The following is a 27,139-nucleotide window of genomic DNA, read 5'->3' on the forward strand; positions in this document are numbered from 1 at the left end:
AGCTTATAATCTCTGCTTTCCAAAGAAATTTATCATCTCGATAAGATCTGTTCAGTACTTTGGGAGTACCGGCAGGTTGAAGTCGGTACAGCAGAGTGCGCACTCTGCTCGCGGGACATCAAACTGCCGGTGCTTTTCTTTTTGAGTCACGGGAAAGCGGTCAGGCTCTCTCTCTCTCTCGCTCTCTCTCCTGATCGGTTTCTAACTGGATCACTCATGAAGATCAATCAGATAACTTTTATTGGGATGTTCTCTCGCTCTCAGTGTTTCTGATGAAGTATGCAGCAAAATTTTCCATCAGCTAGTTTTGATCTTGTGCTTCACGGGAGACTTTGAAGTGAGTTTTCACAGCTTTACCTACTTATTTTTTCAAACCAAACTGATTCCTGTAAATAAATAACTATTTTAGAATATAACTCTAGTTGTTTTGATGAAAAACATTGGAGATCTTAGTGGTCGGAATGATATTTAAAAAAAAAAAAAAAAAACAGAAGTCGTCGTCAGAAACACGAGTGTCAGTTTAATTAATTGGAGTTGTTTATTGGATGTGGATCACACAGTTTATTTTTTTTCGCTGTTCGCCTTGAAAGCTGTGAATATTAACTGAAATAAATCATTGATATTCTTTCATGTAAACACTAAAAGGCACTGCTTTTGAGAAATACAAAGCCCTACAGAGCACAAAAAGGGGATTAGAAATAATCGTTTATTACTTTTTTTATTGAGTGTACTGATTTAATATTTTACCTAATTAGCATAATCAAAATTAAATACTAATTTACATAATTAGTTTTTACTCTTTTTTTTTTTTTTTACTTTGTATTCAGTATACAATCATTATGTGCCTGCCAATTTCCATGTAAATATCTTGGAAAATAAAAAGTTATTAAAAAAAAAAATTTGATCTCATTCTAGACCATGTGATCCGAATACAGAACGTTACGGCTGTTTTGTAAAAATTAAGCCTATTTTTTTTTTCCTTCAACCTTTGATTTGTAATCTCTCAAGAATGTATAAAAATTTATTTCTGCAAAAAGTATGTTGCTGGGCGGCACGGTGGTGTAGTGGTTAGTGCCGTCGCCTCACAGCAAGAAGGGCCGGGTTCGAGCCCCGTGGCCGGCGAGGGCCTTTCTGTGCGGAGTTTGCATGTTCTCCCCGTGTCCGCGTGGGTTTCCTCCGGGTGCTCCGGTTTCCCCCACAGTCCAAAGACATGCAGGTTAGGTTAACTGGTGACTCTAAATTGAGCGTAGGTGTGAATGTGAGTGTGAATGGTTGTCTGTGTCTATGTGTCAGCCCTGTGATGACCTGGCGACTTGTCCAGGGTGTACCCCGCCTTTCGCCCGTAGTCAGCTGGGATAGGCTCCAGCTTGCCTGCGACCCTGTAGAACAGGATAAAGCGGCTACAGATAATGAGATGAAAGAAGTATGTTGCTCTGCATTCAGTTCTGAATTCAATGAGAGCAGTTTCAAGCAGTTTGGATTGAATTTAAATTTTTCACCTGACATGCCGACATTTACTGAGAACAGGAATGTCATACATTTTGTTATATAGTTAAATCTACAGCCATCCAACAAGATGCTGGAGCCTTTTGTGAAAGTTACGAGTGTTTATTAGTTAATTAAATATTAATTCACTCATCTCATCTCCGTAATGATACTGGACGACTGCAAGAAGCAGAGGAACGTGAGCTACTGAACGATGATCAGTATATCCTACCGGTTCCCAGGCGCTCCAGTGGGTTCTGCCTGAGCAGCAGCGAGATGAGCTCTTGAGAATCAGCTGGAGGTGCGTCCTCTCCTTCAGGCCAGTTTATCTCATCTGGACAGAAAGAGAAGCGAAAACGCACACCTCAACACACCATCGCATGATAATATACACCGAACAGAGGATCAGAATGATACTGACCACTAATAACCTGACCAAAGAGCTCTTCTGGAGTGTCTCCAAAGAAAGGCACACATCCTACCAGGAACTCGTACAGAATGATCCCCATGGCCCACCAATCCACCGGCTTCCCATATCCCTGCCTCAGAATGACCTCTGGCGCGATGTACTCAGGGGTACCACACACCTATAACAGTACAGACGTGATAAGAAAACGCTACATTTCAGAAAAGAAACCGAGTAGAATTACAGTGAAACCTCATGTTACGACCACTTCAAAATTACGACCACCTCAAAATTACGAACAGTTTTTCACGGTCCCGATTGCTTGCTTATATTTTTCATTGGTCGCGGCCTTCAATAATGCAACCACCTCAATATTGCGTATTACGACCATTAATTTCGGTCCCACCCGTCGAAAATCAATGTAATTAAACCTCGAAAATACGGGCGCCCCCCCCCGTCGTGTCAAAACACGGGGCACAAGAGCTTTCACGACATCCGGTTTACGTCATGCCGGAAAATTAAGATCGACTTGTACGACAATGAGCAGAAAACGTAATGAGTTGTTTTTGAAAGAAAAAATTGATCTGATTAACGAAAGTGCGGGTAAAAGTCAGCGTCAGCTAGCAGAAAAGTTTGGAATTGGCAAAACGCAGGTAATCTATGCAACGAGGTGTGAAGTGAGCTTTAGTAGATCGATTTAAATGGAAAAAGTTCAAGTTGTTAAAAGTGTCATGAGGCCACACCAATTTAATTAGTTGGTTCTTGGATTTTTTCAGGAAAAATATGAAGCGAGTGGGCGAAATAAAATAAAATAAAAAAAATGCTCTGATGGTAAAATTAGCGGTGGAAATAGACCAAACAATACAGGCAAACCAGTAAACAGAATTTCAACACACCTGTCAAAGATTTTACGCTTCTGTTCGCTGAATATCCTAACAATCACAAACACAGGCTTTGTAGGATTCCCCTCCACAGGCATGTTTCTTCCACAAGTCTTTATCTAAAGCCAAAGGGGCGATTTGATTGGTTTTCGGCATCATGTGACCTTTTCTGTTGGCGGGAGTTTGATTTCGATTTTATTTTATTTTTTCGTTTTGCATTTTCTTAAAGCGGCGATTCCGAGTACCAACTAATTAAATTGGTGTGGCCTAATTATGAAAGAGTATTCAGAACGAGATTTCAATTTCTTGTTTCAATGACTTGCTGTATGGTTTACATTTAAAAATGGTATAGCTTTAATGATGATTAATTCTAATTACAAGTTTATTAACAGTTTAAATGAAAACCTAGTTATATTGTTTTTTACATGTTGTATTACACGTACATTTGTACTTGCTAGACACACAAACCACACACATGCTATACTTTTGTTTAAATTTAGTTTGTTGATTTAATCATTTATCAATGAAATACAATAAACTAGTTCATAAATTTATTACATGTAATACAACAGTATGAAGAACATCATGCATGCACGTTGCTATGCAACAGCTTAGCAGGGCTTTGAACCAGAATTTTTTTTCCTATTGGTTCGTTCCGAACAGAAACGGAATTTTAACGTTTCCGGTTTTGGGTTCCACCATTAAACAGACGTTCCCGAACCGGTTAGAACAAAAAAATTTCATTCCCGGAACGGTTAATTACGTTCCCTGTCAGCTGTTTAACAAATGGCTATAAAATTATGTCTCTGTCTCATCCAGCTTAAGCCAAATGTAGGCTAATTCTATTACAACCTTCATTAAATAAGACAAGAAATAATTCAAAACAATTATTTCAAATGTTGGCGATTTGGGTTCTCAGTATGTCTTCCCATCTACACAAACAGAAAAAGTGCCAAAAATGAAAGATAATTCGTTTAGTGTGTTACCAAAGGCTAGTCAGGCCCTATGCATCGATAAGCTAACAGAGGTTAACGTCATTTAATGTTCGCGAGCCTCTCATTAACGTGGACAAATATATTGATATCGTGTTTGAAATTGACGTTTTTGAATAACGATAGACTGCAATATTTACCTCTAATTTAAGATGTGGAGACGTGATAGTAGTCCACCCTCCCGCTCTCTCCATTCAGTCAGCGAACGTCACACAGGAAGTGAACCCCAGCGGGTCATAGAAACTTGCGCAGGAGAAGAATGACTTTTTTTTATTTGTAGGCTACGGAAACTTTGAGGAACGAAATAAAAACCGGTATTAACCGGTTACCATTATTTTTAATAAGCGTTTCTGTTCCGGAACATAAAAAATAATAAAGTTTCTGGTTTCGTTTCTGTTCCATGTGAAATAGAAAAAGTTCCCGGTTTTCGTTTTCGTTCCTTGAACCGGTTCAAAGCCCTGCAGCTTAGCAACTGTCAGTATATCTTGCCAACTCAATATTAAGACCACTTCGACCTGGTCCCAATGGTGGTCTTAATATCGAGGTTTCACTGTATATAGTCAGGTGCAGAATTTTTGGCACACCTCAAAGGAATGGGCAAAAATTATTACACAAAAACATTATACATTACATTATTCTACCCACGTTCACTGGATATGAGCAACCGCATGCTCCGATTAGTTACTCTACTACTAGGTTATCAGCTCATATACTGTAAGTAGAGAAAAACAAAATGACGGAGTGTGTTGCTGAACCGAGGACAAAATAAAAACTCGAAAAACACCCCCCCCCCCCCAAAAAAAGTAAAAAAAAAAAAAAAAGGCGCATCAAAACATGGAATAAAAGTATTTGATGCTAAAGAGCGTATCTTGTTTTTTTTTCAAGAATTATTATAGCATTTTTCACAAATTGCTCCCGTCGTTTCGCCAGTTTGTTTACATTCTTCATGTTTAAACGTTAAAATTTGTTGAATTTTTTTTCCGACTGGTTCAAAAGCTCAAAGGATCTTGAAAATTACAGAACTGAAATGTCCAAGGAAGAATTAAATAAATGTCTAAAGCTATTCTATACCTCGGCACGACAGCAAGACGGCACTTTCTACAAAAAAAAAAAGTCAATTCGTGCAGCCGTCGATAGGTTTTCAAGAAGTTCGCCTAAGTGGAAATTATTTTGTCAGACATTTTGTATGAAGTTTTTATTTATCGAATTTGCAAAAAATAAAAAATGCTCCGTTTCTCAAAATCCAGTGAATGTGGATAGAACAAAAACAGCTGTTCCACTCAGTCTTGTCGTACATGGCTTTTGCTAACTTGGTGCTACGAGCTTCGTCGGCTATCAACTCATGCACGACTCAATTTCGTGGAATAACTTAATTATTCCAGCAAGGCTTCACCAAATATTAATTGTTGGGGTGCTTATAATTGTGGACGTTGTATTTTGTGGGAAAATTTAACCACTTAAAATAATGATGTACACAGTGTTCGTTCATGAAGGGTGTCAATAATTTTGGTGTGGACTGTGTAACTGGTACATGTAAGCCAATAAAAGGCGGCGGTGTGTATAGCTATACCTGTTTATCTGAGAACTCTCTGGCATCCTTCTCTATGTGGCCCTCGTAGAGGTTCGTGGTCATGTTCATCAGGCCCACCTTGGATAAGCCAAAGTCGGTCAGCTTGATGTGTCCCATTGAGGTGACCAACAAACTGAAATGATTCAACAAATTAACATCACAGAGACGATACACGCTTGGAAAGAGGACATCTCGGAGTCTAAACAAGACAAGTAGAGGGGCAGCAGACGGTTCGAGACACTCACTTGTCTGGCTTCAGGTCTCGGTGGACGATGCCATAATTATGGAGGTATTCCAAAGCAAGGACAGTCTCAGCAAAGTACATTCTGGCCATGTCCACTGGCAAAGGACCCATGTTCTTCAGTAAAGTGGCACAATCCCCACCTGCCGACACGTCACACTTTCAACTTACGTTGTACGTCAACACATTCCTCATTCATTCTTTAAAATGAATGTAATGCCCCTAAACCACGCTTTTTTCCTTTGTACAAAGCAACAATCATGTTGACGGACCATGTGTTTTCAAACCATAGCTGATCCAAAAGGCCATCAATAAGATCAGCCGATTTTCACAGAATCTGCCGAGACTGAACCGGAAGATCCTGAAGGGGTGCGTGATGTCACACGTCTAACAATCCAGGTATCGATTTCGTTCATGTGCGCAGCAGTGGTTGAACCAGTCCTGATATGGAATCACGTTTCGGAGAGAATTCTGATAGTGATTGGGATTCTTATACAGTATGTCGGATGAAAGGGTAGAAGATTATCAAGGATATTCCAGACTAAATGGTTATCTTTCCGAGCCCCCAAGACAAGAAACCGCCAGTTCACGACAATCCCGCTCACTGCTGATAGCGCACCACCAGTCAGAGAGGACTGGAAACACCGATTGGTTTGTGGATTTTTATTCTAAGCTGGCGGCTGCCAAATCTAGGGAAAACATTTACATGTACCTCAGTAAATTCAGAAATATAATCTTTAAAACATACGCTTATTCAGTGTAATTAGTGAAAGAAAATATGACATGGGCGATAATGGGGAAATCGATGAACTGTCCAAATGTCAGATCAAAGGTCATTTATTAAATAAATGGGTTTCTTTTTTGCTCCAGTAATTCCCATGTGGTCGTTCTGGTGGTTAGGAACACCTGATGAATCAGATTTATTATTAGTAGGCGACATGAAACCTGCCTGCTTTGTTTGCACAAACCTCACCCGCTGTCGCTTTAGATTAGTGTCATTTCTTGGAAATTCGTGAACTGAATGTCCTGTTGTATATGGATTTGAACAATGCAGCGCTTTCCCATCATTATTTTTGTAAGATTCCAACTACAATATCCAATTTCAGCGAGTAAACAAGCACGGAGTCAGATGAACAGAAATGACCCAGATAACCGGGGTTCCACGTGGGACGTCATGCGAGATTAGCCCTGGGGCAAGGCTGCCTTTTTCCAGGATCCGGAAGCCGCAATTTATTGACAGTTTTGTGCTTGATAATACATAATTTATATTATTTTCCACCTGCTTTATATATATATATATATATATATATATATATATATATATATATATATATATATTCATTTTAAAGCATTACAACAAGGCATTACATTCACTTTAAGACAGGAACAGACTATATTATGTATGGTGGTTGGGGGAAAAGTGATGCACTTTCAATGTACAACCCCGATTCCAAAAAAGTTGGGACAAAGTACAAATTGTAAATAAAAACGGAATGCAATGATGTGGAAGTTTCAAAATTCCATATTTTATTCAGAATAGAACATAGATGACATATCAAATGTTTAAACTGAGAAAATGTATCATTTAAAGAGAAAAATTAGGTGATTTTAAATTTCATGACAACAACACATCTCAAAGTTGGGACAAGGCCATGTTTACCACTGTGAGACATCCCCTTTTCTCTTTACAACAGTCTGTAAACGTCTGGGGACTGAGGAGACAAGTTGCTCAAGTTTAGGGATAAGAATGTTAACCCATTCTTGTCTAATGTAGGATTCTAGTTGCTCAACTGTCTTAGGTCTTTTTTGTCGTATCTTCCGTTTTATGATGCGCCAAATGTTTTCTATGGATGAAAGATCTGGACTGCAGGCTGGTCAGTTCAGTACCCGGACCCTTCTTCTACGCAGCCATGATGCTGTAATTGATGCAGTATGTGGTTTGGCACTGTCATGTTGGAAAATGCAAGGTCTTCCCTGAAAGAGACGTCGTCTGGATGGGAGCATATGTTGCTCTAGAACCTGGATATACCTTTCAGCATTGATGGCGTCTTTCCAGATGTGTAAGCTGCCCATGCCACACACACTAATGCAACCCCATACCATCAGAGATGCAGGCTTCTGAACTGAGCGCTGATAACAACTTGGGTCGTCCTTCTCCTCTTTAGTCTGAATGACACAGTGTCCCTGATTTCCATAAAGAACTTCAAATTTTGATTCGTCTGACCACAGAACAGTTTTCCACTTTGCCACAGTCCATTTTAAATGAGCCTTGGCCCAGAGAAGACGTCTGCGCTTCTGGATCATGTTTAGATACGGCTTCTTCTTTGAACTATAGAGTTTTAGCTGGCAACGGCGGATGGCACGGTGAATTGCGTTCACAGATAATGTTCTCTGGAAATATTCCTGAGCCCATTTTGTGATTTCCAATACAGAAGCATGCCTGTATGTGATGCAGTGCCGTCGAAGGGCCCGAAGATCACGGGCACCCAGTATGGTTTTCCGGCCTTGACCCTTATGCACAGAGATTCTTCCAGATTCTCTGAATCTTTTGATGATATTATGCACTGTAGATGATGATATGTTCAAACTCTTTGCAATTTTACACTGTCGAACTCCTTTCCGATATTGCTCCACTATTTGTCGGCGCAGAATTAGGGGGATTGGTGATCCTCTTCCCATCTTTACTTCTGAGAGCCGCTGCCACTCCAAGATGCTCTTTTTATACCCAGTCATGTTAATGACCTATTGCCAATTGACCTAATGAGTTGCAATTTGGTCCTCCAGCTGTTCCTTTTTTGTACCTTTAACTTTTCCAGCCTCTTATGGAGCACTTGCATGTGACGTCACAGCTGATCCAGATTGTGACAGACGCCATCTTGTCGGTCAAACGCCATATTTCCGCCTTCTACTTCTGGTTTTACTTCTACCTTTTCTTCTGGAAAACCCTACTATATACAATTCTACTACAACGGCTGCGGCTACAAGCTCTCCCTACCTGTGCACGTTTTTTGTGTGTATTTTTGCGTGTTGTTCGTCTGTACCGGACTTCAATATCCACTACAACTGTACGGACTTACTGGACATTGGTTTCCAGCAGAAAATGACGGTTTGTAGCGATTTCCATCGCATGCACAACATTCCGGACGAGATAGTGAGACCAGCGGGGTCTCCGTGGATTGTTATTGGAAGCAAAGCGAAGGAGGCGGCGCCGGGAGCGGAAACAAAAGCGAGGCTGCAGAGCCGGCCTGTTGACTAAGCTCAGAAAACAGCCACTCAAACCTCCACTGCTAAGCCTTTACCTCTCCAACGCCAGATCCATGGTAAACAATACGGACGATTTGGAATTACAGCTGGAATTACCTTATTCTATTCTATAATCAGCTGGTCAGTGCTATACTCAATACTTAAGTGACTTACCCGTCCAATGAGGATTCTTGTTTACAAGATGCCACATCTGAGTCGCTGACAAATCCTGAATTTCTGTAAAGATAACTGTGCAGAGATTTATAAGCACGCAATGCTTTACCACTGAACAGCGAAGGAAAGTTAATGAGGTAATTATACACGTCCGGGTATTCCGCTGGCAGTTCAAAATCCGGTCGTGAAAACTCCATCCGGTAAGCCATAAGGGTCACTAATCTGTAGATCGTTTATTTTAGACATATATCTAGTTATCTGTTGATTAGAAAAATGAGCCGTGTAGTCCGTCAGTTGAAATTGATCCATTCTGTACACGAGTGCAGCAGTATTCAGTGGTGTTTTTTACCGACAAGATGGCGGCTGTGTACTTTCCGGTCATGTGACTGCAAGATCTCTATTGCCCCTGTCCCAACTTTTTTGAGATGTGTTGCTGTCATGAAATTTCAAATGAACCAATATTTGGCATGAAATTTCAAAATGTCTCACTTTCGACATTTGATATGTTGTCTATGTTCTATTGTGAATACAATATCAGTTTTTGAGATTTGTAAATTATTGCATTCCATTTTTATTTACAATTTGTACTTTGTCCCAACTTTTTTGGAATTGGGGTTGTAGTTTTCACAAACGGGTTGCTTAATTTAAAAACTGTATCTAGAGACGCTGCCTGGCCAAAAGAAAAAGTTGCCATTTGGATAAACAAATACTTAAGAACCGTTGATTGGATAATTACTGCAGTGATTAATATACGTTTCAGCTGTGAACAATTCTTTTAACCTGAACTGATGCAGTGAGTAGATTCTCATTTCTTAAACCACCATGTCAGGAGTGTATTCCCGTGGCCATGGAAAAGATGCCACTATGTTTCAGCAGGGCGGTATGTCAAAGTTAAGATACTGCTCCCTAGAATATATAACAAATCGGCATATTAATATCAAATTTAATCCTGAGATTTAGATTTGAAGATTTGATGAATTTTACCTAGAATGAAATATATATATTCTCGACATTTTAATTTTGAATTAAGATTTTATCGTGCGTATATTTAAGATTATAGATTTGAGTAGATATTTAATATTTCCTTCATATCTATTTATGAGTGCTGTCAAGCGATTAAAATATTTAATCGCGATTAATGTCGCGACTGTCATAGTTAACTCGCGATTAATCGCAATTTAATCGCACATTTTTGTCACATGAAAAACCATTGTAATTCTCTTATCAGCATAAAAAGTGAATGGGCTTGCTCACCGTTCGAACTACGGGGTACTCGGGGGATCCGAGATCCCCTGAAACAGACATGAGATCCCTTGAAAACATGATTTGGGAAATGTTGGGGGGTCTCTAAAATATTGGCAAAATGATGTTTATTGACATAGCAATCGTGTGTAACGGGAAGCATTTGCATATCCGAAGTGAGCGCGCGATGGAGAGCCGCGCTCTGAGACAAGCGCAAGCACCCCCCCCCCCAAGGGAAAATAAGGGACCCCCCCGAAAATATCGGCATAGTTCGAACACTGGTTGTACCAATGTTTTTTTTTTTATTGCAGAGCATAACACGTCTTGTCACAGCCACTGCAAAGTGGGGCTGGAGACGCCGATGGGAAAACGAAACTTACCGTAAGCCGAGCACCGTGGCTCTTCGGGGGAGGGCAGAGGACTCTGGCTGTGCGGGGCGTGGCATCATGTCACAGAGCGTTAATCTCGCGATAAAAAAATTATCGCCGTTAAAATTGAGTCAAGTTAACGTGTTAATAACGCGACATTTTTGACAGCACTACTATTTATTTATATTCCATTCTCATCAAGGATCTTTAATTTTTTTCTTTGAGAATAACAGGATGTTCTTTCCAAGTTTTACAGTATACGTTTAAGATTTATCATTTATATTTAAGATTTTATTCATATTTATTTATAGCTAGTGTCCCCCAATTAGTAGGCTACTTGTGGCTCACTATAAGTTTGGCACTTTATTAAAGTTCTTGATTGATAATGAGAAGGGTCAAATTATTGGCCCTTGGTGAAGTCAAATTGTAAATCACAAGCCGAACTCATGGCTATAATTAATAGCGAAAGCCAAAGCATTTCCACACTCACAATGTGACGAGAACTCACAGGATTGGGACTAAACTGCTGTGTCTCCATAAGAAAACCACTTGTTAGTGAGACTCACTGGAAGAAAAAGCTTCAATTTGCTAAGAAGCATAAAGATTGGACTCTGGAGAAACAGAAAAAGGTCATGTGATCTGATGAGTCCAGATTGACCCCCATTTCTGAGCGATGGGCGTGTCAGGGTAAGAAGGGAAGCACATGAAGCGATGCACCATCCTACATAGTGTCCACTGTACAAGCCTCTGGAGGCAGTGTGATGATCTGGGGTTGAGTCAGTTGGTCAGGTCGAGACTCAGCAACATCATGTGGCGATAAAATGAAGTCAGCTGACGACCTGAATGTACTGAATGACCAGGTTATCACCACATCAATGGATTTTTTTCTTCCTTCATGCCACAGGCATAAAATTAGGGCTCAGATTGTAAAAGAGTGGTTCGGGGAGCATGAGGAATAATTTTCACACATGAATTAACCACCACAGAGTCCTGACCTTAACCCCATTGAAAGTATTTGGGACGCTGAAGAAGACTTTAGAGTGGTTCGACTCGCTTGTCGTCAATACAAGACATCGGAGAAAAATTAAAACAACTTTGGATGGAAATAAATGTTGTAACGTTGCATAAGGTTGTCTTAACAATGCTACAGCGAATATGTGCCGTGATCAAAGCTTAAGGCGGTACAAGGAAATATTAGTGTTCGACTACCAAAAGTCTACATTCAGAAGAAGAGGAAAGTTTACTTGCTTTCAGCCAAAAAGTGGAGGGGTTTTTCACTATTTAACCAATAAATAAATAAACAAAAATTGCCTCTTTTTTTTTGGCGAAAATATTTCTATGGCATCCATAATAATTATGTTATTTACCAGCTGGGAGGTCCGTATGGTGAAATACCGTAACCGAGGTCTTGAAAGTACTGAGCGAGGCCCTCTGGGCCGAGGTCGGTATTCAAGGCCGAGGTCACGGTATTTCACCATACGGACCGACCTTAAGCTGGTAAATAATATATTTATGTTTTTCTTTCCCAAATTCTAACAGGGGCGGCACGGTGGTGTAGTGGCTAGCGTTGTCGCCTCACAGCAAGAAGGTCCTGGGTTCGAGCCCCGGGGCCGGCGAGGGCCCTTCTGTGTGGAGTTTGCATGTTCTCCCCGTGTCCGCGTGGGTTTCCTCCGGGTGCTCCGGTTTCCCCCACAGTCCAAAGACATGCAGGTTAGGTTAACTGGTGACTCTAAATTGACCGTAGGTGTGAATGTGAGTGTGAATGGTTGTCTGTGTCTATGTGTCAGCCCTGTGATGACCTGGCGACTTGTCCAGGGTGTACCCCGCCTTTCGCCCGTAGTCAGCTGGGATAGGCTCCAGCTTGCCTGCGACCCTGTAGAAGGATAAAGCGACTAGAGATAATGAGATGAGATGAGAAATTCTAACAGAAAACGAGAGCGCCCGAAAGGGAAAACCGAGCCGAGCCGCCATTTTGAATCCTCATTCACGGCTGTAATGCAAATGGCTTCCTCCTCGGTATACAAGTGCACTTCCATGGCAGGAAAAAAAAACTACATTTTGCCACCTATGTAGTCCCCTATTTATACAAAATTGAGTCATTCAGGATTCAGCCATGTTTTTGCTCGGCGTTAGCAACAGTTACAGGTTTTTAGCTTTCTCCTGAAATGTTTTCTTTTATTTCTTCTTCCTCAAGGTAGTAAAACTCGCTTTCGCTGTGTACACTGTCGTTATCGCTATCCATGATGTAAAATTAACGCTGTTCTCCTGAGAAATGCGAAAATGTTGACAAAGATTGCTACTATGTTTGTTGTTGTGAACGAGCGAGTCGCCAGAGGTCCGTGCTGTAGGATACGGACCCGCTTGCCAACCAATCAGAGCGCAGGATTTGATGGAAACCGGGCCGCGAAAAAAAAGTTTAACTATACTTAAATATAGTTAAGTTCAAAGCACCTACAGAAGTGTCATACCGTATCTGTAGCTGGGTTTACATTCAAACATTTTGCAAATGTAAAGCAAATTTCCAAAAAGTGATCAAAATGAATTAGCTTGCATCCCTGAAGTCATTTACTCAAAAACCCCATTTCCTTTTCTGTATCTCTTACTGATCCATACACAAACCTGTCCACATTAGACAAGCGTAAAAACCTTTTCCGAATTTCCATCAAGCTCAATTCGAGAGCTGGATGGAAAAACCCCGTAGTGTCTGTACGGAGAAAATCACTGACCTTCGACGTACTCCATGACCATGCACAGGTGTCTGCGTGTCTCAAAGGAACAGTACATGCTGACCACGAACGGGTTCTCGGCGAAGGTCAGGATGTCCCTCTCTACAAACGCCTGCTGGATCTGGTTCCTCAGCATCAGGTTCTGCTTGTTGATCTTCTTCATCGCAAAGCGCTGATTGGTCTCTTTGTGCCGCACCAGATAGACGGCGCTGGGAGACGAAGGGAAAATGAGTATGTCTGTAGTCACAGGTTAACGTCAGAGATGAACACAAATGATGTTATTTGACATAACATGTTATTAAATATATACATTTTTAAAAAAATTAATAAGCTGTATAATTTAGATGGCTTGATAATGACGTATTAAAGTATTTTTGCACAGTGTGTTATCATAATGAAACTGTGATCTACAAGTTCACAGTTACTGTTATCCATCTACTACTTTCAATGTAATACTAAAAAAAAAAAATTTTTTTAAATAGTATACTGATGCATACAAACAAACAAAAATTCAGTCTGGTACGAGGAGTGAAATAAGTCAGGGTGTTGGACCTGGCCTTAAGGAAAGAACAGAAGGGAGAAGACAGAGTGGTTTACCCGTAAGCTCCGTTACTGATGAGTTTGATCATTTCGAAGTCGATCTCGCAGGGTTTACGGCGGGGTCGCAGCGGTGCACTCACACTATGTGCCTGAAAGAGAAACGAGAAAAGTGTCATGAACCATCAATATCAAACAGCAAGAGAAGGGGAGAAGGCTTTCACTTTTGTGCATTAAAATATTTATATACGGTTTTTAAAAATAAAATAAAAAAATCCCGCCCACCCAGAGAAAGAAACTGCAGATTCAAACAGATTTCACTACAAGTCGTAAATCTTTTTTGGTTAAAAAAAAATTATAATAATTTTTATATATACATACACACAGAAATGCTGAGGTGTGCGCATGACCGACCCCCCCCAATCTATTTTTTTTTTTTACTTTATTTTTTTTTTCAAGTCTCTGCCACTAGGTGGTGGAGGCATTACGTTTTTCGCTCGTCTGTTCCAGATATCTCCAAGCAGGTGAAATTTTCTAATTAACTTACTTGGGTCTATTTTTCAAAAAATAAAAAATATATATTTTATTTATTTATTGGTATGAAAAAGTGTTTGCCCCCGTCCTCATCTCATCTCATTATCTCTAGCCGCTTTATCCTGTTCTACAGGGTCGCAGGCAAGCTGGAGCCTATCCCAGCTGACTACGGGCGAAAGGCGGGGTACACCCTGGACAAGTCGCCAGGTCATCACAGGGCTGACACATAGACACAGACAACCATTCACACTCACATTCACACCTACGGTCAATTTAGAGTCACCAGTTAACCTAACCTGCATGTCTTTGGACTGTGGGGGAAACCGGAGCACCCGGAGGAAACCCACGCGGACACGGGGAGAACATGCAAACTCCGCACAGAAAGGCCCTCGCCGGCCACGGGGCTCGAACCCGGACCTTCTTGCTGTGAGGCGACAGCGCTAACCACTACACCACCGTGCCGCCTGAGGTTTTTATCATTAAGGGAAAAAAAATATCCAAACCTACATGACCCTGTGTGAAAAAGTGATTTCGCCCCCCCCATTAAAACAGAAATTAACTGTGGATCATCACATCTTTGGAAAGCGGAGTTCAATTTCTCTAGCCACACCCAGGCCTGATTACTGCCACACCTGTTCTCAATCAAGAAATCACTTAAATAGGACCTGCCTGACAAAGTGAAGTAGACCAAAAGATCCTCAAAAGCTAGACATCATGCTGCGATCCAAAGAGATTCAGGAACAAATGAGAAACAAAGTAATTGAGATCCATCAGTCTGGAAAAGGTTATAAAGCCATTTCTAAAGCTTTGGGACTCCAGCGAACCACAGTGAGAGACATTATCCACAAATGGGGACAACACGGAACAGTGGTGAACCTTCCCAGGAGTGGCCGGTCGACCAAGATCACCAAGAGCGTAGCGACGACTCGTCCAAGAGGTCACAAAAGACCCCACACCAACATCCAAAGAACTGCAGGCCTCACTTGCCTCAGTTAAGGTCAGTGTTCATGACTCCACCATAAGAAAGAGACTGGGCAAAAATGGCCTGCATGGCAGAGTTCCAGGACGAAAACCACTGCTGAGCAAAAAGAACATAAAGGCTCGTCTCAGTTTTGCCAGAAAACATCTTGATGATCCCCAGGACTTTTGGGAAAATACTCTGTGGACTGACGAGACAAAAGTTGAACTTTTCTAGAAGGTGTGTGTCCCATTACATCTGGCGTAAAAGTAGCACAGCATCTCAGAAAAGGAACATCATACCAACAGTAAAATATGGTGGTGGTAGTGTGATGGTCTGGGACTGTTTTGCTGCTTCAGGACCTGGAAGACTTGCTGTGGTAAATGGAACCATGAATTCTGCTGTCTACCAAAAAAATCCTGAAGGAGAATGTCCGGCCATCTGTTCGCGACCTCAAGCTGAAGCACGCTTGGGTTCTGCAGCAGGACAATGATCCAAAACACACCAGCAAGTCCACCTCTGAATGGTTTAAGGAAAACAAAACGAAGACTTTGGAGTGGCCTAGTCAAAGTCCTGACCTGAATCCGATTGAGATGCTGTGGCATGACCTTAAAAAGGCGGTTCATGCTCAAAAACCCTCCAATGTGGCTGAATTACAACAGTTTTGCAAAGATGAGTGGGCCAAAATTCCTCCACAACGCTGTAAAAGACTCATTGCCAGTTATCGCAAACGCTTGACTGCAGTTATTGCTGCTAAGGGTGGTCCAACCAGTTATTAGGCTTAAAGGAACAGTCCACCGTACTTCCATAATGAAATATGCTCTTATCTGAATTGAGACGAGCTGCTCCGTACCTCTCCGAGCTTTGCGCGACCTCCCAGTCAGTCAGACGCAGTCAGACGCGCTGTCACTCCTGTTAGCGATGTAGCTAGGCTCAGTATGGCCAATGGTATTTTTTGGGGCTGTAGTTAGATGCGACCAAACTCTTCCGCGTTTTTCCTGTTTACATAGGTTTATATGACCAGTGACATGAAACAAGTTCAGTTACACAAATTGAAACGTAGCGATTTTCTATGCTATGGAAAGTCCGCACTATAATGACAGGCGTACTAACACCTTCTGCGCGCTTCGGCAGCGCATTGATACGGAGCTCAGATATCAATGCGCTGCCGAAGCGCGCAGAAGGTGTTAGTACGCCTGTCATTATAGTGCGGACTTTCCATAGCATAGAAAATCGCTACGTTTCAATTTGTGTAACTGAACTTGTTTCATGTCACTGGTCATATAAACCTATGTAAACAGGAAAAACGCGGAAGAGTTTGGTCGCATCTAACTACAGCCCCAAAAAATACCATTGGCCATACTGAGCCTAGCTACATCGCTAACAGGAGTGACAGCGCGTCTGACTGTGTCTGACTGACTGGGAGGTCGCGCAAAGCTCGGAGAGGTACGGAGCAGCTCGTCTCAATTCAGATAAGAGCATATTTCATTATGGAAGTACGGTGGACTGTTCCTTTAAGGGGCAATCACTTTCACACAGGGTCATGTAGGTTTGGATTTTTTTTTCCCCTTAATAATAAAAAACTGCATTTTGCGTTTAATTGTGTTATCTTTGTCTAATATGTAAATTTGTCTGATGATCTGAAACATTTAAGTGTAACAAACATGCAAAAAAAAAAAAATCAGGAAGGGGGCAAACACTTTTTCACACCACTGTATATATAAATCAGTCGGTAAACACAGCAACTACTTACCAAGATAAAATGTTCACTGAAGCGTATTCATTGTACTTTAATATACGTACAGTCCTTATATACAGGACATATACAGTATTGCTTTTAGTACAAACGTTGTTACACGTTTATTTTATGACTTCTACATTATCGAGTCGGTACAAAAACATTTTAGATGCCGAACGTTAGTTTTCCGGGACAAAATTAAATGCTTGTATGGTCAGTAAAGAAAGCAGCATATTATGTACCGTAAGAGACGCTTTTCAGACAGAGAAAAACATCTCATCTCATTATCTCTAGCCGCTTTATCCTGTTCTACAGGGTCGCAGGCAAGCTGGAGCCTATCCCAGCTGACTACGGGCGAAAGGCGGGGTACACCCTGGACAAGTCACCAGGTCATCACAGGGCTGACACATAGACACAGACAACCATTCACACTCACATTCACACCTACGGTCAATTTAGAGTCACCAGTTAACCTAACCTGCATGTCTTTGGACTGTGGGGGAAACCGGAGCACCCGGAGGAAACCCACGCGGACACGGGGAGAACATGCAAACTCCGCACAGAAAGGCCCTCGCCGGCCCCGGGGCTCGAACCCAGACCTTCTTGCTGTGAGGCGACAGCGCTAACCACTACACCACCGTGCCGCCCAGAGAAAAACATAATGAAGGATACTGGGTTTTGGTGCAAAATTAAGACAAAGTGTCCAGAAGAACTGGGGCTGGTTCTGGAAGATGCTCAGTAAAACCTACAGCTCACTTCCTTATCAAACTGCACTCATTGTACCCGAGACTATTTTTTTTTTAAAAGCAAAGGGTCGTCTCGCACCAGATATTGACTTTGTTTCATGTATTACTGTTTACTGCTCAATTAAATTTCATTATTTTTGAAGGCATCTTTACAACATTTCTTTGCATGTGCCTAAGACTTGTGCACAGCACTGTATATACTTAATCTTATACACTACCGTTCAAAAGTTTGGGGTCACTTTGAAATGTCCTTATTTTTGAAAGAAAAGCACTGTTCTTTTCAATGAAGATCACTTTAAACTAATCAGAAATCCACTCTATACATTGCTAATGTGGTAAATGACTATTCTAGCTGCAAATGTCTGGTTTTTGGTGCAATATCTCCATAGGTGTATAGAGGCCCATTTCCAGCAACTCTCACTCCAGTGTTCTAATGGTACAATGTGTTTGCTCATTGCCTCAGAAGGCTAATGGATGATTAGAAAACCCTTGTACAATCATGTTAGCACAGCTGAAAACAGCTGAGCTCTTTAGAGAAGCTATAAAACTGACCTTCCTTTGAGCAGATTGAGTTTCTGGAGCATCACATTAATTTGTGGGGTCGATTAAATGCTCAAAATGGCCAGAAAAATGTCTCGACTATATTTTCTATTCATTTTACAACTTATGGTGGGAAATAAAAGTGTGACTTTTCATGGAAAACACAAAATTGTCTGGGTGACCCCAAACTTTTGAACGGTAGTGTATACAGTACAGATAGTTAATTTCCTTGGGATTTGACTTAATTTGCTGAAATTGTAGTCCGTATTCCCTTTGTACTCGTGTTTTAGTAACCACTCGGAGAACACGACCAATTTTGCTCTCTTGGGCTCCTGGTCACGAATGTCTGTGGCATCGTTGGGATTTGAACTTGCAATCATCTGATCATACAGCAAACGCTTTTCTACTGAGCCACTCAAGAACCCTAGGACTTTTTGTGTCGGGTTTTGCGCCACAGGATCCCAGTCTCGAAGTAGAATTATACTTGAATGTACTGAAAACACAATGTTTACTTAAATCATATTAATATTTTGATAATGTTATGTTTTTATATTATGTTACTATTTCACAATTAACGTCAAAACCACTTACACTCACAGAATCATCAGTGTCAGGAGTTTCTGCAATTCCACTATCGAAGCTGGTTAACTGGGCTATTTCTGCAACATGAGAAAAGAAAAGAGAGCAATTCGAAGCAAAAAACCACAGAACAAAAACATCAGCATTGTCTCTTTCTGACCAGTGTTTGGAAAAACAAAAAGGATCCCATTTTTCCACCTAATAAGACTGATGAGCTGACTCGTGTGGTTTCTAAAATGGGTTAAATGAAGTCGAAATCCAGGGAAAGGATCTTAACGCGTGTCAAAAGACATTTGTGGAAAACTGCAGTGCCAAATAAACCCCAGTGAGCTCATTCCCTGCACATCAGGCCCCACAGCCAACCTGTGAACAGCAGGAGGTAATGAACCAAAGGGTGGATTTTTGGTTCCCAAAGTCCCAAAAGAGACTCGAGCACAGAGAAAAGACTTCAAAACAGCTGCACCTCTCCACTTTTGTGCTTGGAGCCCTCTGAGGATTAGAGAGCCTTGAAGGGCTTTGGATGCGATCCAGATTTGGCCAAGGGAGCTGAGACGCACCCTGGTTTATGAACGGGGGATGATGATCGTGAGCTACATGTGGGTCTAATTACTGGTAATGACTATCTTGGATGTGGTATTACAGGATCATTAAAAAAAGGTCTGTCTCACAGATCGAGAACGTGCTTAATACAGACTTCCTTCTATGATCCTTCTTTTTAAGGCTTTCAGGAAAAATCCAGCCTGAATCACTAATGTGCTCTCTGGCGTTTGAGATTTATTCTGTTTTTAGTTTAAACTCCTTTCATTGACCTGGTGGTCTATTTTCACTCTGCTTAAAAAGTTTCCAACATTACCCACAATGCCGTTCAATTTCCTGCCAGCAGTGGCACCAGTAGGATTTAGCCCTTGCTTCATTTCTACCTAAAGCCTCGGTCATAACCGGCCGTACTGTACGTGCTCCTACGGCTGGTCTACCTGCAAAAAACGCAAGAGGGCGCGCGTATGACGTGCTGATTTTCGAGCCGTAGACCAGCCGCAGAGGTTTTTTGTCATGTCAAACAAACTCTACGGGCGCTTACGTTTTTTTCAGGTTGCAAGACAAACTTACGGCCAACGTGCGTCTTTCTCCACGAACAAAAAAAACGCAGCGATTTGGGAAATGCCAAAAATCGCACGGCCAAAAAATCGTACGTCTGGTTGCGACCTAGGCTTAAAGACACTGATGCAGCAGCGCTTTATTACTTTAGTCTGTCCCACTCCCTCTTGCTCACCTGCTCCAACAACTTTCATGCTAATCCCACCATCTTGCTGATCGTATCATAGATCGCTCACTAGCTAAGCAGATTCTCTGCTGTAATTTAGCACAGACATTGTCTAGCTGCACTGCGTTCTGGAACTTTCGCACCATCTTCTCCACTATCTCTACGCTGGACTTCTCATGAACATGACGATGATCATCAATGGAAAATGGCGGCTGAGAAAAGAAGCTTTTGGCCTTTTCAAACCTGGCCATCAACCAACAGATTAGCACCAGAATCGCAAATATCACAAAAAATACAATATCTCAAATAGTTACCAAAATGAATCCCATCTTACCTTCCAAAGGGTCTCGTGTCAGACCGAGTTGGCTGATAATGTAGCGTGGAATGTCAGTCTTGATGCCCCGTCCCTCTTTGGCGTGACCCTCAGCCGCCTCCAACAGGTGATAGAACTCCTCTGGGTCAAACTCCTATCGATGAACGTCACGTTACAGTTTTTCTTTCAATTAAAAAAAAAAAAAAACCCTAAAACTTAAACCAAAATGTAAGAGTCGCATTTTCTCTATTCCGAGTTGTATTTTCTCTTCTATTCACACTGACTTCTTAATTTGCACTACACGTTGTATAACGATTACTACATACACCACACGACTGTCACTTTTCTATACTACACAAACTGGCCACTTTATTAGGAACACCTAGTCTGTTTTTTGTTTTGTGCACCATCCTGTGTAAACACTACAAAAATATGGAACCGATTTTGTGCCAAAATGTTCATACGATACTTTTGAAATATCAAACAAAAACGACAAATCAAAATACAAAAAAAAGTCAATTTTTTTAGACTGGCAAACAAATTATTCGTGTAATCGTGCAAAATATCAGTCTATTACTCTTCAGAAACCTTTTATTTTTGTTCCGCGTCTTTCTCAGTTTTATTTGACGTAATTTATTTTGGTTGCGATTCCAGCTTTCTCGTTTGCGCTCCCTGACTTTTTGCTTGCAGTTTTGGCACAAACTTCCCGTGTGGGTGGGCTGTCCAGGAATGCATTCCCATTGGGTAACTTGTGTTTGACTGACAGCTACGCTCAGCCATTCCCTACTCGGATTCTGGCGGACTGTTTGACGAGTGACCGATCCATTGACGGTACACAAGGATCGAGTGGACTTCAGTGGCGACTATGATATTGAATTTACACTTTGTTGAATTAATTCAATATCATAGTCGCCACTGAAGTCCACTCGATCCTTGTACGATCAATGGATCGGTCACTCGTCAAACAGTCCGCCAGAATCTGAGTAGGGAATGGCTGAGCGTAGCTGTCAGTCAAACACAAGTTAGCCAATGGGAATGCATTCCTGGACAGCCCACCCACACGTCAAGTTTGTGCCAAAACTGCAAGCAAAAAGTCAGGTAGCCCAAGAGCATTAGCTCAAAATTGAGTCCAACCCGGAACAAATTAGTAACAAGCTGAATTTTTTAGAATATGTTCAGAATACCCTTAGGAATAACATACTAAAAGTCCCCGGGAATCCACCTTGTGCTCTCCGAGAAATTCAAGATGGCGTCCAAAATGGCCGCCGATTGGAGATTTTTCAATATCTCAGGGATAAAACATAATATAAATGCAATTAAAATGTTAAATTATATGTTCTCTCATACAAGCAATGCAAATTCACCATTGTCACACTGTTAAAATTAAAATTAACCAAGATTACAAGGTCATTAATGTGGAAATTACATGGAATTTGATGGTTGACATGACTGACAGATTAGCTTAGTAGGCTACCTACATACATGAACATAATGTAAGACAACAATTAGACATCAATTTCCTTAATATTTAGTGCATCTTTAAGCTTTGATAAAATATTAAAGGGAAATTAAATTTGAGGACTCTTTCTTCTAAAACTACAATGGCAAGCTGTTTCAGTACACTTCTTCAACATTCCGGCGACTTTCATGACAAAAAGGTCTGCCTCAAGAAAAGCTCTTGCTTATAAACAATGAGTAGACTTAAACACTTCTCAGTGCCTCAGTTGTAATGCTTGGACCTTTGTTGTGCCATCAATGAAGTAGGGAATTTATTCAAGCTTGTTTAAGGGTGGAAAAAAAGTAATCTTTGAGTTTCTAGCGCCAGTCTTTACTACTAGCAATGCCAGTGTGTTCGGATAAAAAAATGACTAAACTCGGCATGACCTTTTAAAAATGACTGAACTCAGCATGACCTTTTAACATGCCATTTTTCATTTTACACCACGAATTTACTTTAATTAATATTAACGAAAATAAGTGCTCCAACCCCTAGTAATTGTGTTTGTTGTTTTGTGAACAGAATAGGATGATACGGAGTGAACGAGTAACCAATGGATCCACACTATACACAAATATACTGTTATAATAATGTGTACATTGTTATTATATAATGTTAATACACAATGTAATTAATACACACATGTTGGAATTTACTCTCCTACCCTACAAAACATATATTCTGACCTTTTAATTGCATTAATATTTTGTTTTGGGCCTGAGATATGGACAGATCTCCATTTGGCAGCCATTTTGGACGCCATCTTGAATTTCTCAGAGAGCACAAGGGGGATTTCCGGGGACTTTTAGTATGTTATTCCTAAAGGTATTCTGAACATATTCTGAAATTTTCAGCTTGTTACTAATTTGTTCCGGGTATAACCCTGTTACTCCTGGGCTAAGGGAGCGCAAACGAGAAAGCTGGAATCGCAACCAAAATAAATTACGTCAAACAAAACTGAGAAAGCCGCGGAACAAAAATAAAAGGTTTCTGAAGAGTAATAGACTGATATTTTGCACGATTACACGAATAATTTGTTTGCCAGTCTAAAAAAATTGACTTTTTTTCCTTTTTTTGTATTTTGATTTGTCGTTTTTGTTTGATATTTCAAAAGTATTATATGAACATTTTGGCACAAAATTGATTCCATACAAAAAGGTTGTGTGAGAAAATCCCAAGAATTCGTCAATTTCTGAAATATTCAAACAAGCCCAGCCATAATAAAAAAAAAAGCCATCGAGATCATATTTGTTCCATCATTCTAATGTTCGATTACATTACCAGCATTTAGCAGACGCTCTTATCCAAAGTGACGCCCAACATACCCAGAGCAGCCTGGGGAGCAGTTGGCGGTTAGGTGCCTTGTTCAAGGGCACTTTGACCATTCCTGCTGGTCCAAGGACTTGAACCTGTGACCTTTTGGTCACAAAGCTGCTTCGCTAACCTTTAGTCCATGGCTTCCCCCACATATTAATGTGAGTATGAACATAACTGAAGCTCTTGACTTGCGTTTGCATGATTTTATACCCTGGGTTGCTGCAATCATATGCATGGCTGACTGGATAATTGCACTAATATATAATATTTAGGCAGTGCCTAAAAGCGGAGCTCCTGGTGAGTGTATGAGCAAAATATTCACAAGGGCACAAAATCAACCTGAATAGAATAATAAATATTATAGCACCATGAATGAAACGTCGCACTGTGTAGGTGTCATGTGTTTCACATCAGTAAATTGCTGCATTGTGTTGCGACAGCGTTTTCAATTAAACTCTTCGTGCGATTACCGTACATCCGTCTATCGCCCTTACATGACAGCCACCGTCAACTGTCCAACAAGCTACTAGACTAATAAAAGGGCAATTCCATGTAAATGTCAACCTCACCATGCAAAAATAAAGCAACATGTAATACATCAAAACCACTCCCAGAGATATCACCTAGGCCTGTATTTTACAGATGTGAATAAGTTGAACCAATTTGTAACCAACCTAATATGTCACTGTCAGTCTTTCTTTCTTATAATGTAAACCCCAAGCTAAAATCAACTTTGATCATGTACAATTCTATATTATTGCCACAAGCCACAGAAATGTATGCTAAAATCCACAAAACAGCAAAACAATAGCCATCCTAAATATTATTTAAGAACTTTGATAGTTTCAGCTGATATTTAGAGAGTTTTTCAAAGGGTTATGGTGGTTAAATTGCTGATTTTCTAAACATACGCCATGTCTATTTCAGACGCGTCACATCCATAACGGAATTTCGTCACATCCATAACGCTGACTTTTCCTTCCGAAACTCTGCATGAAATACAAAATATTTTAAACAAAGATTTTTTAATATTCACCTTGGACCCCTCTATCAAACGGATATCTCCATTTCGACATTAGGTTTACAATTTCACAGAGTTTGATAAAAATGTACAGTCACCCAAGAAAAGTGATACTTTTTCTGTCACGTCCATAACGCATCTTTTATTGGCGTTTTCTGGCATGCCCTAGATGTACTATGGGAATTGTTCTTGTTCTATCACTTCTCCAGTATGGTACAGCCTTAAAATATGCAACACCTGTTTAAATACTGGGAGACAATAAAACATGCACTGGGTCACTTGTTGCCATTTTGAGTTCAAGTGTCACGTCCATAACGCTGGAATTGCTCAAAACTAGTTTTCTGTGAAACGGTTATGAATATTTTTTGTAAAATGTGCTAGTAAATAATCCAATGTTATTTTTTAAAAAGCAAATTAAAAATAAGCGCTGGATAAAAACCCATCGAGCTCATGTAAATAAAAGATACAAATTTCGTTGTATAGTTGGCATGCGTTGCCTTGCATTTACGATCGGGTTCCCTGCGGTGGTACACGTACGTCATTCGTATGGATGTCGTATGGTCAAAAGCCATCAAAATCAGGTCGATGCATTTCTCTTAAGTATGGGGCTCTGCTCTGCTAATAAGCAGGGGTTCCTAATAAAGCGGCCAGTGTGTGCATACACTGAGAAAGTAGTTTAAAATGCGTCTACTGCAATAGATGCTTGTAGCGTTCGCATCCCTTAAGTCACTTTTAGTCAAATTAATATTCCCATCCCAGACCCATGGAGTCTCAATTCACAAGAGCGTTTATAAAATCGTAGCTAAGATACTTTCATTCTTTGAGGCTAAACGTCTGGAAAAGTGCTTCGACAGCGAATAAACAAGCTTACGAGACACTCCAGAAGGCGCGCTGGTCTGGCGATGACGATAAGGATCTTCTTCACCAGTTCCTTAATGAAAGTCACCTCAGCACTCTCCGATCTCTCGGTGGACTGTGCACATGGTAAGACAATTAGCAACGGGTAATTTGGGAACACACACACACGCACACACACACACACACACACACACACACACACACACACACTCCTAAAAGCTTTTCACATGGGATCATTCTCCCCTCCATCTGTCTCTCTGTGCTTAGCTTTGTACACAGCAGGCAAAAAAAAAAAATCCTTAGTTCCTCAAACAGCCATGCTAATCACATCGAGCACTTGTTCAGTCTTTATATAACTGAAAACATTTGATTATAAACAAAATAAAATGGTCTTTTTCCCCACTTTTTCCCATATACATCAGCGAAATATAAAGATATCTAGAAATACAAGCACCTTCCTCAGACTCGTTAATCATTCAAACCTTCACCTGAGGTAATTTAGCTTGCTAGTTACCTCACGCCGTAGCTTTGCTAGCAAGCCTGCATATAAACAGAACTCAGAGCTGACTAATAACTTAATAACTGACTATTTTACAGGCTTTATCATAATTTAATAACCTTTTGAGAATGATCAGTCATCATACAGACTTTTCTTCTTCGTTAAGTTTTTAAGCCAAAGTTAGCTAGTTAGCGAAAGCTAATACGATTCTGGATGTGTCATACTTGGAGCAGTAACTATTTTGGTTAGTAAGAAAATGGTACAACAGAGGTAATAAGTTGTACTTATCCATCTTATTTAACAATTATTTGCTGAAGATGAAGTGAATATTGGTGAGTAATATCTGAGATGAAGTCGAGGTTATTATTCACTGATCCTGAGGCAGATAATTGTTTTCGTACAAATACACAGGTGATTATTTCAAACAAACAAAACATACATACATATATACACTATATATATATTTTATATATATAAAATATATATAGTGTATATGTATAGTGTATACATATACACACACAATATATATATTATATACACATACACACACACTATTATACACACGTGTGTGTGTGTATATATACATACACATACATACATACATACATACATACATACATACATATATATATATACACACACACACACACACACACTATATATACACAACCCAGATTCCAAAAAAAGTTGGGACAAAGTATAAATTGTAAATAAAAACGGAATGCAATAATTTACAAATCTCAAAAACTGATATTGTATTCACAATAGAACATAGACAACATATCAAATGTCGAAAGTGAGACATTTTGAAATTTCATGCCAAATATTGGCTTATTTGAAATTTCATGACAGCAACACATCTCAAAAAAGTTGGGACAGGGGCAATAAGAGGCTGGAAAAGTTAAAGGTACAAAAAAGGAACAGCTGGAGGACCAAATTGCAACTCATTAGGTCAATTGGCAATAGGTCATTAACATGACTGGGTATAAAAAGAGCATCTTGGAGTGGCAGCGGCTCTCAGAAGTAAAGATGGGAAGAGGATCACCAATCCCCCTAATTCTGCACCGACAAATAGTGGAGCAATATCAGAAAGGAGTTCGACAGTGTAAAATTGCAAAGAGTTTGAACATATCATCATCTACAGTGCATAATATCATCAAAAGATTCAGAGAATCTGGAAGAATCTCTGTGCGTAAGGGTCAAGGCCGGAAAACCATACTGGGTGCCCGTGATCTTCGGGCCCTTAGATGGCACTGCATCACATACAGGCATGCTTCTGTATTGGAAATCACAAAATGGGCTCAGGAATATTTCCAGAGAACATTATCTGTGAACACAATTCACCATGCCATCCGCCGTTGCCAGCTAAAACTCTATAGTTCAAAGAAGAAGCCGTATCTAAACATGATCCA

At 40.5% G+C, this 27,139-nt stretch overlaps 1 protein-coding gene across 17 annotated transcripts in view; it reads right to left on the bottom strand.

The window, feature by feature from the left end:
- The window catches only part of mast4 (microtubule associated serine/threonine kinase family member 4), a 254,178-nt gene that overhangs the window by 30,842 nt on the left and 196,197 nt on the right, over positions 1-27,139 (bottom strand). For 13 of the 17 annotated variants that reach the window (XM_060912517.1, XM_060912516.1, XM_060912515.1 and 10 more), the window contains 9 exons: positions 25,242-25,343; positions 20,556-20,688; positions 18,973-19,040; positions 13,926-14,017; positions 13,329-13,537; positions 5,580-5,718; positions 5,335-5,467; positions 1,907-2,072; positions 1,718-1,819 (listed from right to left, as the gene is read on the bottom strand). In XM_060912517.1, coding sequence (XP_060768500.1) covers positions 1,718-1,819; positions 1,907-2,072; positions 5,335-5,467; positions 5,580-5,718; positions 13,329-13,537; positions 13,926-14,017; positions 18,973-19,040; positions 20,556-20,688; positions 25,242-25,343 — 1,144 coding nt within the window. The remainder of the gene's footprint in view (positions 1-1,717; positions 1,820-1,906; positions 2,073-5,334; positions 5,468-5,579; positions 5,719-13,328; positions 13,538-13,925; positions 14,018-18,972; positions 19,041-20,555; positions 20,689-25,241; positions 25,344-27,139) is intronic. The other 4 variants (XM_060912518.1, XM_060912514.1, XM_060912511.1 and 1 more) reach the window with 1 other exon arrangement.

Source organism: Neoarius graeffei, chromosome 28 (genome assembly GCF_027579695.1).
Source record: "Neoarius graeffei isolate fNeoGra1 chromosome 28, fNeoGra1.pri, whole genome shotgun sequence".
NCBI lineage: Eukaryota > Metazoa > Chordata > Actinopteri > Siluriformes > Ariidae > Neoarius > Neoarius graeffei.